The following is a 13,501-nucleotide window of genomic DNA, read 5'->3' on the forward strand; positions in this document are numbered from 1 at the left end:
TTTAAGAACATTTTAATTACATATACACGCAAATGTACATGTTGATGTCTTCTGTGTCTGAAAGGTGCTCATTTCATTTTATTGTCTTTAATTGTCTGACATTCACATTCTTATCTTTGTTTAAAATCAGACTCTGCAGAAACAGATTTAGAAACAAAATGAGTTTAAGAGAGAAGTCATCACTTTAGATTTTCTCCAAGATAACTGTCACAAAGATTGATATAGATGATTGATGTATATATTTTGTGTATATCTGGTAATATAGAAAATCAGAATATGATCTGTTTTATAGTCAATCAAGAGAGTATTTCCCCTTGTGAATATTAGTGAGTTGACTATGTTAAGTAATCTTTAAATGATTTTAAATATGAAAAGATTTAAGATGATTATTTTTTAGAAATATGATTCAATCTTCCAAGTTTCTCATCACTCTAACTTCTGACATTACAATCACTTGTAACTAGTTTACCTTGAAAATATAGGGACTGCATGGCCACTGATAAAAGAAGTATTTCTATTGTGGTACAAAAATGTTTCCATTATTAGAAAGCACTATTCAGGAAGTAAAAGTGACATCCTATGGTTTTCTTATATGGATAAGTATCATAAGAACATTCTGTAACTATATTTTACAGAAGTACAAATAGAACTCTAGTAAAGAAATGTAGCACATTATATCTTAAATCCTAATATGTATTCCTTTTTTTCTGAATTTTCTTTAGAAAATATATCAGACCTCTAAATCTTCTATACATTTAATAGATTGTTGGAAAAAGGCTACTTATTTATATGGGTACAGCCTAGTGTAGACCTCAGACAATAAAGAATTAGATATATTTACCAAATAAAACATTTTAGAGAATTTAATTCTACTACAAATTCTGGGCATTGCAAAAGTTTTAAAAATTTAAGCTATGACATTTAGAGACAAAGTGCTTTAGGTTTCTAGAACTTTATAAATCATTTCATTAGCGTATGTCAACAGGCCAAATAAGCAAACTACAAAAAGACTGCTTTCCAATAACCAAAATTATGAGTCCAATTTAAATGCTTTCTCTGAATAGTTATAGCAATGTATAAAGGAGCACTGGATGTAAGTGCAACTATAATAAAATTTAACTTTTTCTTATTTATATTTAATGACAATTGAGAGTAAGGCTTGTACAGATGCTTGTGTATTAAGTACCTATTTTGTGGATGATATATTTATGGCAGTTATAGATCGGATTCCTTGTTTTGAATTTTGTTCTGTTTTACCACCACTATGATTCTGGCTGTTGCTTTTATAGTTATTATTATCATTTGTCAATATGCTATATATACACATTTTAAAATATATACCTTATTAAAGTATTAGATATTTTAGCAACAATGGGTTTTCTAGTATCCTTGGTAATATATTTATAATATGGCAAGAAGAAATTATCATTTAGCAATATAATATATGTCAACTTTTCTTTAGAGATAATCCCTAAATTTTACTCAAATATTGATCTCTTTTAATATATCAGCATTTCAGATAAATGTGAAATTTTCCTTTTATTTCTTAGTCTTTTTTCATTCTGTCTTTTGAGTTGCCTTCAGATATTTATATAGAGTGTACTCATAGTAATACTCAAGCACTTGACATTTGTCAATATGATTATAATCTTATTTCAGGGACTTGATAGCTCCTATTTCTATTTCCTTGTGGACGTTAAATAAGTAATCAAGAGGGAGGACATAACTTTACAGGATATAAGGATTTCTTAAATATAATTTTTAAAGAAAAATTTATATTTCTACTTTTGTTTCTGCTTTCCACGTCTGATTCTAAAGTTTGGTTGATGGTCAATATCACAGGTCTCCCTTTAATGTAGAGTGATAGTGCTTGAGATTCTGAAAGTATTGTTTTTATTTGCCTATGAATTTCCAAGAATCTCAGACTTTCTCATAAAATTTATGTTCAGCTAATTGGTGAAGAAAATGTTACAACATGGAAAAGCTCTTAAATAAAATAGAAATAAAATACACATAGACAAAGAACTAGTAAGTGAAGGTAAAAGAATACCAGTAGGAAAGTGTAATGTGTAAAGACTTTGAGAACATAAAGATATATATTTAAGTAAATGTTTACATATATGTTTGTATATGTAAGTAATGAAAAGGTGTAAACCTATTTATGGAGAAAGCATTGATACAAATGTAAAATGGATCCCCTGTAGCCACAATATTTGGTATAAAAATTCAATCAACAGATTATGAAAGTACTCCCTGTGTTTCCAAGTAGTACAGAGAAAATAAATACGATAGTCTGGCATCCCCTGAAGTGTTTTCTTGTGTACATATACTATGATCATTAGGACTAATATGTTTGGGAATTTAAAAATACATCCATTCATTTCGCAGCTTTTTAAACATTTCTTTGACTCCTCAGCTTCATGGTGGCTGTTTCAAATATAACAAAATGACTCTGAGGAAGCAGTATCTTTAGGTAGACCCTCAATTCCCAAGAAAATCTGAGTAGTGGCACTCTTAAGCCATTTATGAGCCTAGATCATGGTATAATATTAATTAAAAGATAATTTCAGGCACCAGTCCATATGCTGAATCTAGCCTGTGGGCACATTTTGCCCCATACAGTGTTTTTTGTTAATTGATTTTAAATCATTAAAAATGGAAATATTTTATCTAGAAGATTTGCTATTAATCTCTGTGGAAAAAACCAGAAGCTGGGGCAAGACTGGGGCCACATTTCACAAGGCAGCAATCTGCTTGTATTGAACATGACCTGTCATCCTTCTTCATGTTGTGCAGGTTCTCCCATTGGCTCCAGGCAGCATATGGCCTTCTCACCCATCTAAATCATCTAAATGATCTGCCTGACCCCTCTAGGCATTTGTGTTTCCACTGTAAGTTTAAAATCTAGTAAATGAAGCTACCCTCTAAATCACTTTAAAGGAGGACCCTGAAAGAAAAGGAGAGAACTCCGTATATATTAGAGAAGCAGACCTACCATCAAGTTGTCTAGCTAACACTTACTTTGTGCAAGAATAAAAAGGACAGTGTACCCTCTGAGACTTTGATGTGTGTATTTAATTCGTTATTTATAAGGAAGGGGTTCATAATAGAAATAAACAGAATTAGCAGATGAGACGAAGCTCATGTCACTAAACTAAAGAATGAAACATTAAGATCAACTGGGAATTTGCTCAAGACAAATTAAAAGCGCAAAGTAAACAGTTTAAGTAAGAAAAAGTGAATTAGGTTTCCAAGATGTTTTCAATCAATGTCAATTTATTATTAGCATTAGGCAACATGCAATTATTATCCTGAGAGCAGTCCTTCAATGTTGTCCCTGTTTCTAATTCTCGACAATACTGTCTTCTGGTTTGGTTTGAGTCAGGAGTTAACATAGGCTTTCTTCTTTCTCAGACTTGTAGTAATTGGGGGAGAAAGAAGCAAATAAAACTGGGGAAAAATAAGTTACTGCATACATATGCATATGTGTGTATTTTAGGCTGAGAAACCCTTTTACCATCTGAGTATTAGAATCCAATCCTGGGCTGAGCACGATGGCTCACACCAGTAATCCTCATTCTGGGAGGCCGAGGCAAGAGGATCACTTGAGCTCAGGAGTTCAAGACCAGCCTGAGCAAGAGTGAGACCCCATCTCTACTAAAAATAGAAAAATTAGCCAGGCATGGTGGTGTGCACACTTGTAGTCCCAGCCACTCGGGAGGCTGAGACAGGAGGATCAAGGGAGCCCAGTACTTTGAGGTTGCAGTGAACTATGATGATGCCACTGCACTCTAGCCTGGGCAGACTCTGTCTCAAAAAACAAAAAAAAAGAAATCATGACTTTTCCATTTCTCTGATCATTCTTGGCTTCCATTGTTGCTTCTGCCAATGCTTTTGGTATTTCCCTTTTAGAAATAATGCATTTTCCAATTTACGTTGCAATTTGCCTATTTGTTTTTATTCCCCTCTGTCCCTTCTTCTCTTGCTCTTTGATATTTTGTCTTCTTTTGTTTCCATCTCTCAATCTAAATGAATGTGTTAGGTCACCCCACTGGGCAGCTACTGGGAAAAAAAATTGATACCCTGTTTCTGGAGTAAGTTCCCAGAGGCATCAAATTAATGAGAATCTCAAGGCCTGTGATTAAAGAGAGAGAGAGAAGATGGTATAGGTGACTAGAAATATGAAGCACTGATTATTTGTAGCCTTAAGCTTCAGTACAAACAGGAGTGCGTGTCCGTACACACACGCACAGGTTGAAAAACCAGGCAGAGAAATAAAAGTGATCATTAGGGATCCTAGATATCATTCTTGCAGATCCCTTTAGACTTTTAATCTCTCTTTAAACAAGCACATATTTTTAGTCATACTACAGAGAAATGACTATAAAAGAAAAAGAAAGCAATACATTTTAAAGCTCCAAAGGCCTCTTTTCCTGAGAAAATGATGCTTCAAGCACTGTTTTTAAAATTATGATGTCATATATCAGCTATAAATTAGACTATTTTGTATGTGTTTTAGAATGATTATGCTCAAGTTGCCAAAAATATACTTTAGGTGTTCTTTTCTCCTCTGATGAGAAGTATTATTGTTCTTTTTATTATTATTATTAAATACATATGGAATTCTCATTTAAACTTGCAGGAATGTGGACATACGTTCAGCCATAGCACATTGAGACATGCTATAGTATCAAGGGTAATGATTAAAATATTAACAACTAGCAAAGCATGGGCAGCAACCAATCAGAGCGGACATTGGCCAAGAACAATTTAAGATTAGATTTGCTAGTGACACCCTTACGTAAATCAGGTTTGTGTATAGTGGATAGAGGACAACTAATGGGGTTAGGCGTTGGCTAGGAAGTTTGGGTTAATAAAACTTATTGTAGTACATTTGTGTAAGATGTTTTAAACTGAATAAACTTCCCATTATTTGTTACATCCTATAGATAGCTCTTCCAAATTGCTTGTTGCATAGATTATGTGACTAACATAAGAATTATAATGACCTCTGTTAAGTTACCATATTTCTGATAATAAATATATTCTGTAAACTTTAATTTGTGTAGTGCTTTAGCCCCAGGCCACTAGGGAAAATATTATGTTTGGATTAGGTCTGGTGCATTAAATAATTTAAAGTAATTTAGGGATTAGAGGTAATTATTTGTAAGTGATAGGGTTTTTTTAATTTTGTTTTTCCTTTTATCCACCTCTTTTTCAAAATTTGGGTTGGTAAGAAAAAAGGAATTCTTGTTGCCTGTAGCTTTTGTTAATGGAGTAAAGGTGGGATTTTATAAACCTAATTGGAAGTAATTTTGATTGTTACAGATAGTGTTAGGGAATAAGTTCTCATTCAGTTGTAAATAACAGTAGCTTTTAGGTATTTGGCACTTTTATATTTGATGCAATATTTCAAGTGCTTTATATAAATTATGTCATTTATTACTAACAGCAATATTATGAAGTCAATAATTTTACTATCCTTAAAATTGAATTCAGAGGCTGACATATTATTCTATATTTGTGAATTCCACTATATTTTGAATAGATACTATTCTACTCAAGGATGAGGACAGTATTTTTAACATTGTTCTTGCCTCTTGGAGGAAAAGTGGGCTGTATATAAAGAGGCTAACTTGTACAATGTAAGAGAGCTAGTTTTGCATGAAGCTAATACACATGGACACATTTTGAAAGGTTTAACTGGATGCACTAAGGGAAGAACTTGTGAATTACTCATAGTGTTGGTGAGTTCAAGCCTTTGCCTTCCTGTTTTTAGTACCAGGGCAGCCACTAAACTTCAAAGCAGAACCTGAGTCTGAAACAAGTATTTTGCTCTCTTGGACACCTCCACGTTCAGATACCATTGCCAGCTATGAATTGGTTTACAAAGATGGAGAGCATGGAGAGGAGGTAAGATTGAGCTTCTCACCTTCATAGTCATTCATTACATAAGGCCACTACTTTATTTTTATGTACTTACCCAAGCTCTTTGTCAGATATCTATACAGGATCTTGGTGGAAAAGATTTATTCATCAAAAGACTTTTAAGTTAAAAAAAATTATTCAACAAAACAACTACTGCTCTTATTGCAACTTTTTTCTATCAGGTTGTAGAAGAATAGATATTCAGTGAGGCTTGAGGACTTCCATTCTTTGTTTTCTACATTAAAGTACTTGAGTCACTGTGGAGACACATGACTGAGTTAGCTCTGTAAGTTAATAAAAGTCCTTGGCTAGATGAATTTGCCCAGAATGGTTTCAGAGAGAGATTCCCCATAGCAAATGTTTATGTGTATGCTGAAAATTATTTTATATGTATGTGATATATGTAAAGTTTGTGTATGCTGTGCAAATAAATATCAGTAGATTATAGAAAGTGTGAAAATTGCTGACAGTCACTGAAAAGAAATGAAAATTGATATAATGAATATATATATTAATAGGCACTGTTCTAAAGGTTTCACATTCATTAACTCATTTAATTCTTATAGTGACACTATGTGCTAGCCTCTATTATTAATACATTTCACATATAACAAAATAGATGTACAGAAAAAAGTTAAATAATTTGCTCAAAGTCTCACACTAGTAAATGACAGAGCTAGCATTGGAATCTAGATAACCAGGTTCCAGAGTCTGTGTTCTGAACCATTGGGGTCTATTGTCTCTTGAGTGCACTTTGAATAAATTGTAGAAATTGATATTGAGATACATCTAATCTTTTCGGAATAGGAATATATAATAATAAAAAAATATGTTTCTTTTGTTATTGTGAAATCCAATGGATAGTAGGACAAAAAGAGTTAATGGCACTGTATTCCAAAACTGAATTCCCACAACTCATACCTCCAAGCATTCTTTAACTAAAAAAGATCTTCACAAAGCTAAACAGCCTCTAAGTTCTAATAAGGAATACCGTTTTTAAGAAAACTCACATACTAAATGAACAATTATCAATTAACTTGTGGTACATCAGTTTGAATGCTATAATAAATTAATATGTTCTTATAAACTTCTGTTTTATTACATCTGCTTGAATTGGGCAGACTCCCTGAAGAACAGATTTTAAATGTAGTGCTTTTACATTTAACTAACAAAGCTAATATAAAACATTTAAAAAGTTATATGACTGAAATGCAGATATGACTTACAGTACTCATTGTACAATTTGAGCTATTAGTGTTTTTTTGTAATGCATAAATCAGTATTAAATTATTTTAAACCTTCACCACCACCAAACTAAAAATAAATAAATAAATAAATACAAAGAGTGAAGGAGAATGGCAATCTTTTGAGAATACTATGGATGCTTGGATGTTGGCACAGCTACTGTGCCTTACTATTGTTTATTTAGGGAATCCCTTTTTTCATATTTGGTGTATCTAAAATATCTGAAAGCTTCTGTATTTGCAAGCCAGAATACCCTAGGGATGTTTTCTCTAGTTTTATATTTGAATTCCTCTTCACTTATTTGTTTGTGTGAATAGTAAACACTATTGGATAAAAAGCCTAAGATTACTTATGCTATTACTAGATTATATATTTGCTCATATTTTAAGGTTTGTTATAGGCTAATGTTCAATCCAAGGTTGATTACCCATAAATAACTATATTTTTACTAAAATTTAAAGGCAAATTTCAAGCATGAAAAGTAAGAGTTCTATCATTTGCTTAAAGAAATCTTATTTCAAAAGTCCTTTATAATCATAAAAGTTATAGAAAAATTTGTGAATTTTTTTAGGTATGGGTTCTATATTTACAAAGTTCCGGAAGTTTTCCTAACCAAAAAATATTTTTATCCCCGTAATACTTTGATATTAAAAAAAAGAAAAGAAAAGAAGGGAAGTTTTTCCAATTATTGTAGATCAACCTAGAGTAATGATACGGTTTCATAGAAATTGTTCAGCTTTCTTTAGTGACTAACATCTGATTTTTATCCCACCAGAACTTGCCAAGTTCAGATCTCTCTTATAGCAACCTTTTATAAACTGTATACTAGTTACTGTTGCTACTTCTGGTCTTATTTTCTTTACCCCCTATTTAGATTGCAGAAGGTCATGAGAGAGGAGCTAGACATCTGTTCAGTTGAAATTGCACTGTTGGGCATGTTCCACTATCCAGGGGCAGGTGTCGGTTTCTATTGTGGTCTGTTGCACAGCAACATACACATTTTTAAGGGTAGAACACACTCATGGGTGTTGGCCTGTCAGTCTCCCTCTCATCCCATGCATGTGGGTAACTGTGCCAACATTAAAAAGATCTCTGGCTTCCCTTAATTTTCCAGTTACGTTTTGTGGAAACTTGCCTTTTCGACTCTGATATTTTCATTAGGTAATTCCTCTAGTGCAGCCCTTGATACAACTGTTACCTCTTTTTATGATATTTTGATGAGATTAGAATCCCGATGACAGAAATCTGATGTTCCAGACATTGTGATAAAAAATTTGCATAAATCTTAATGAAGATGACCAGATTCTCTTGTTACAGCAACGAATTACCATTGAGCCAGGGATATCGTATAGGCTGCAAGGGCTGAAACCAAACAGCTTGTACTACTTCCGTCTGGCTGCGCGCTCTCCTCAAGGCCTGGGTGCTTCTACTACGGAAATATCAGCCAGAACCATGCAGTCAAGTAGGTGTCTTTCTTTGCTTACTTTCTGCCCCTTTTCTTCCCACTAGGAGATGTTACTAGTTTTTACCCTCGCCAGCAAGCAAACCTGCTAATATGCTTAGTAGTCAGTAGTCTCTGTGCTAGGCAGTGGCCAGCTTTGGAGCACAACCATGATTTATGTTGGTTTCAAACTTGGTTCAAATAACAGACCTCGTTTTCCCACTTCGTAAATTGAAAGAGTTGCAGAGAAGTTAGTAGACCTCCATGGGTGAAAAGTAGGTGAAAGAGAATTAGATCAGGCCCTATTTAATAAATTTATAAGGCTGTAAAGCAAAATTTAGATTGAGAACACTGCCAGAGAATCATAGGAGGGCTTGGCAAATGAAAGAGGCAGCAAACAACAAAACTGTTATCTTTTTTAAGCACACAGGTTTTAACTTTGTGAACAAACAAGTTATTATTTCACATATTTGTTCCTACTCAGAAAACCTCAGCTCTTATGACTTGTTCCTTTTTAACTCTGCAAGTAGTTCATGTGGAAATTTGGAATATTCACAGAAAATCTGTATTTGGACAATATCTGCATTTGGACAAATTCCTGTATTTAGGAATAATGGAATAATCACAAGCACATTTGCAGTCCTAAATTGTATTTTATTTCCTCAGGTTCAGTTTTTTTTTTGGAACTGTTACCCTTAAGCATAGCCATGTTTATTACAATGAGGGTTCATTGTGCCCAGGGAAAATTGTTTTGCAAAAAGTATTGTATAGGAGATTGTGTTTGATGGAAAATTTGGTGGCTTGTAACACTATTGTTTGCTTTTTATTACTGAGTATCTACAATTCATCTATAAATAATTATTTACCATGGAGAGCTTTATGGAGTTATTTTCTTAGATTTTTTGTGATATTTTATCTGTGCTTTTTGACATAGTGACATATGAAATAGATATGTATAATATGCATACATTGAATTTTGTCAAGAGGATATTTTGTTGTCCTACTATTTAGACCTATCAGCAAACATGAAATTTATATTTTTAAAGGGTTAATTTCCTTTCATATAAGCAAATTTGCCATCATTTCATTTTCTTATAGAAACTTGAAATCTTTCCAGGTTTTTTGGTAATAAAATTCATATTCTGTCTCTTAATCAAAACATGATTATTCATATGAAAAGTATTAGGATACTGTTGCTTAATCCATTAGTGATTATAGTTTATTCCCATAAAATTTCTTTTCATTTGAAGACAGAAGCATGTAAATTAATGTACGTTCTGTATGTCTGCTTTGAATTCCAGGAAGGCTAATAAATAATAATGTAGAAGATAATTTCATAAAACCAGACATTTAATTAAAAGAAATGTTACATGCTTCAATATTATATTTTGCATGGTTTACAAACCTCACTTATTAGTATATATATATATATATACAGGTATTGAATACACATTTTAATAACCACATCAAAATCTTATCTATTCTTTATTTTATTAAAGTTTCAAATGGTGTTAAATATATTCTCACAAAAATCTGAGGTCTGATGGTAGCCCTAGTGAAAATCAATCATCAGCTTTTTAAAAAGAATTACAAATGAGTCCTTGCTGTTACATGAACAACTCAATTTATTATGAGTAATTATAATGCATATAAAATAGTTTCATAATTTGAGATATAAGAACCTCTAGTCAGAATCAATAAAAATGATATTCCAGTGATTTTGCAAATCTTATTCCAAATTTATAAGGCTGTCCTATGAGGATTTCTTTTTTGTCAGTACAGGGAGCTTTTTATTTTGATTGACTATGATGATGAACGCAAGGCATGTAAATTAAGAGAGACCAATAATTCTCTAAACAATTGGATACACCTGGCACTCAGTAATATTAAGACTTACAAAGTCTAAGGAAATCTCCAAACTACACATTCAAATACAAAAATTAGGGTTGCTTTTTTCATTCTATCATATATATTGCCTTAAAAATAGATATGTGTGCATATGTATTTATATTTCTTATCCCACTTGTTTGTTCTTCTTTAGGAAAATATATTATTAACTTTAAAATAATTTATGATAATAGTTGTATTGTTCATTATTGATTTTTTATTTTTTTTCAAATATGTTTGGTTAATTTGATGGAAAATAATTGTTCAGAAAGTGACCAGTTTATTTTAGAATGGACAGTAAGAAAGTATTTCTTTTAACTCTAATGTAAATCCTACTTTGTATGAATAATTATTTACAAAATGAAAGAAAGTATGCCCATAAGTCATATCTTTTCCAGATGATTCTTGATTTTTTTTTAAAAAAACACTTCTTTTTAATGGCTATGTTATTGACATTTTGTAAGGGATAGATGATTATTATTGATTTTACCAAAATGTGCTGGTGGGATCTAATTCTTCACTAGCAATGGTGTCTCAAGAAGAGTTATAATAAAAAAGCTGAAAGCTGACATAGGGTAAGTACAAGTTACAGTCAGAATCAACAAGCCTGACATTACCCTCGGGTAGGTAAATCTTGGACTACGCATTTTCATCCTTTATTGATTCTGCATGCTCACTGTATATGGGCTACGATCAATGTTAGGTTAACACTTTTCATTAAAACTGGTCAGGCGAACTCAGTTTTTCAGATAGAATGAACTCTTTTATGTTTTTTTGGTTAATTTTATTTATTTTTAATTGGAACTGGTGGAAGGACACTAGCAGTTATTGTAACTTTTCATACTTCAAAAACCTTTCACAAATAAATATTGTATATATAAATCATCCTCATTCTAGAATGTAGAAGTGATAGCTTGGAACAACATCTGTGAAGCATCATCACACTCTCAAGTAAAAAAATATACTAGCACTATTTGCAGCTTTTTTGAAGCTGTATAGTCAGTTTAGTGGGGGTGGGAGATACTGAGGGATTGGTTTAGAAGAACAATTTAAATTTCAGGTAGGTAATTTTATTTGAGGCTCTATTATCTCAAGGTTTCATTTTCACATATTCCCCCCACCCATTATTTAACAGTTATTTTTGGTCATTTATTCATTTTTTTTGTTTGTTTATTCATATTACTAAGCCAAGGTACATAAATTTATCTTTAAAATTTAAGTTTCAAAGCCTTATTTTCGTTTTGTTACCCTTATTGTTCATTTATTTATTTTTGCCTTTTCTTTTGTTTTATCATTTTTTTTTTCCAACCACTCCTGTCCTTTCACTTAAATCCTCCTTTAACTCACTACCAAAATAAGAGCCGTCAGCTCCTCCTCAAGACATTAGTTGCACCAGCCCAAGTTCCACTAGTATTTTGGTAAGTTGGCAACCTCCACCAGTGGAAAACCAGAATGGCATTATCACTGAATACTCCATCAAGTATACTGCGGTGGATGGGGAAGATAACAAGCCTCACGAGATTTTGGGAATTCCTTCGGACACTACCAAATACCTTTTGGAACAGCTGGAAAAATGGACTGAATACCGGATCACTGTGACAGCCCATACAGATGTCGGCCCTGGCCCTGAGAGCTTGTCCGTGTTGATTCGAACCGATGAAGATGGTATGTTGCCTCCGCTACGTCAATTTGCACCCTCTGACACAATCTTGGTCTGCTGTCTTTTGATAGGCTAACAGTAAAACATTTTTTCTCTGCTCAACTTTTTACCCAGCATTTTTATTACTGCAGCATTTTTGCCAAAGACTGATCTTTGCTACAGCCTGGGCATTTTTTTTTCTTTTTTTTTTTTCTTTTTTTCAATCTCAATGCAGTAATTTGCTTTCCTTTAAAAGAACAGTTTGCTTCTCTGGTCTTGCAATCCAGCCCTTCTGTGTATCTCCACCTAAAGTCTTCTGTGTTTTTCTTGGCTTTTTGTGGTCACTTCTTTTACATTTTGAAGTTAACTTTTCAAAAGTGTCTTCTTATCTTTTTGTTGCCTTTTTGTCTTACATGTTTCAGAGACACTGATGCTCGACATTCAATTTTTGGCATCTATTGTATGGAGTACCTTTAATATGAGAAAAAAAGAAGATAATCCATATAATCAAGAATCTTTTTATTCTGCTATTAAAAAAGAACCTTTAAAAAAAAACACACAACAATCAACAGCCAGTTTTTGTTATTATTTCAATGCTATACCTCTTTGTGCTTTCATGCTTTGAACCTCAAAGCATCTTCCTTGGCTTTTGTACATTTTTACATGTTTTTCTATTTCTCTGATACTCTTTTTTTCTTCCATTTTTTTTCTTTTTGCATTGGTCATGTTTTTTGATCTTTTCTTAAAAGGTAGAGCAGATTGGTTAAGCATTTTCATTGGTTGAAAATGTTTGTCTTCTTCAAAGGAAATGTAGTGGGTCTACCCATTTTTTTTAAAAAAAAAAAAGCCTAAGTAAAGAAAATGCAGAAAATGCACTGACTGGGTGGGACAAGTGCCTATAATTTTCTTTTATCCAATGATGTTGTTCCAGTTCCTAGTGGTCCTCCTCGCAAAGTCGAGGTAGAGGCTGTCAACTCAACATCTGTTAAAGTCTCATGGCGCTCACCTGTGCCCAACAAACAGCATGGCCAGATAAGAGGATACCAGGTACATTATGTGAGGATGGAAAATGGTGAGCCCAAGGGCCAGCCCATGCTGAAAGATGTTATGCTGGCTGATGCACAGGTAAGCCTCTGAAATTATGTACCCATGTTTTTATATAATAGGTTTATCTTTGGTCCATACCTTGAAATGGGCCTTATTGTTAGCTTTTGGATGTTTAAAAAATATTGCAGTTTTTAATACACATTGATGTGTATTTACCTTTTCAATCAGAGTTGCCATCAACTTAAGAAGTGAATTGCAATGAAATGATACTGAAGTCTGATTGAAAACTTGTTATTTTTTTTTAAATATAGATA

At 32.8% G+C, this 13,501-nt stretch overlaps 1 protein-coding gene across 1 annotated transcript in view; it reads left to right on the plus strand.

Annotated features, from left to right (window-relative positions):
- Positions 1 to 13,501, plus strand: part of PTPRD (protein tyrosine phosphatase receptor type D) — a 406,959-nt gene that overhangs the window by 224,617 nt on the left and 168,841 nt on the right. The window contains exons 11-14 of the mRNA XM_045562129.1: positions 5,780 to 5,913; positions 8,491 to 8,635; positions 11,861 to 12,166; positions 13,072 to 13,265. Of these exons, the coding sequence (XP_045418085.1) occupies positions 5,780 to 5,913; positions 8,491 to 8,635; positions 11,861 to 12,166; positions 13,072 to 13,265 (779 nt within the window). The remainder of the gene's footprint in view (positions 1 to 5,779; positions 5,914 to 8,490; positions 8,636 to 11,860; positions 12,167 to 13,071; positions 13,266 to 13,501) is intronic.

Source organism: Lemur catta, chromosome 10 (assembly GCF_020740605.2).
Source record: "Lemur catta isolate mLemCat1 chromosome 10, mLemCat1.pri, whole genome shotgun sequence".
Lineage (NCBI taxonomy): Eukaryota > Metazoa > Chordata > Mammalia > Primates > Lemuridae > Lemur > Lemur catta.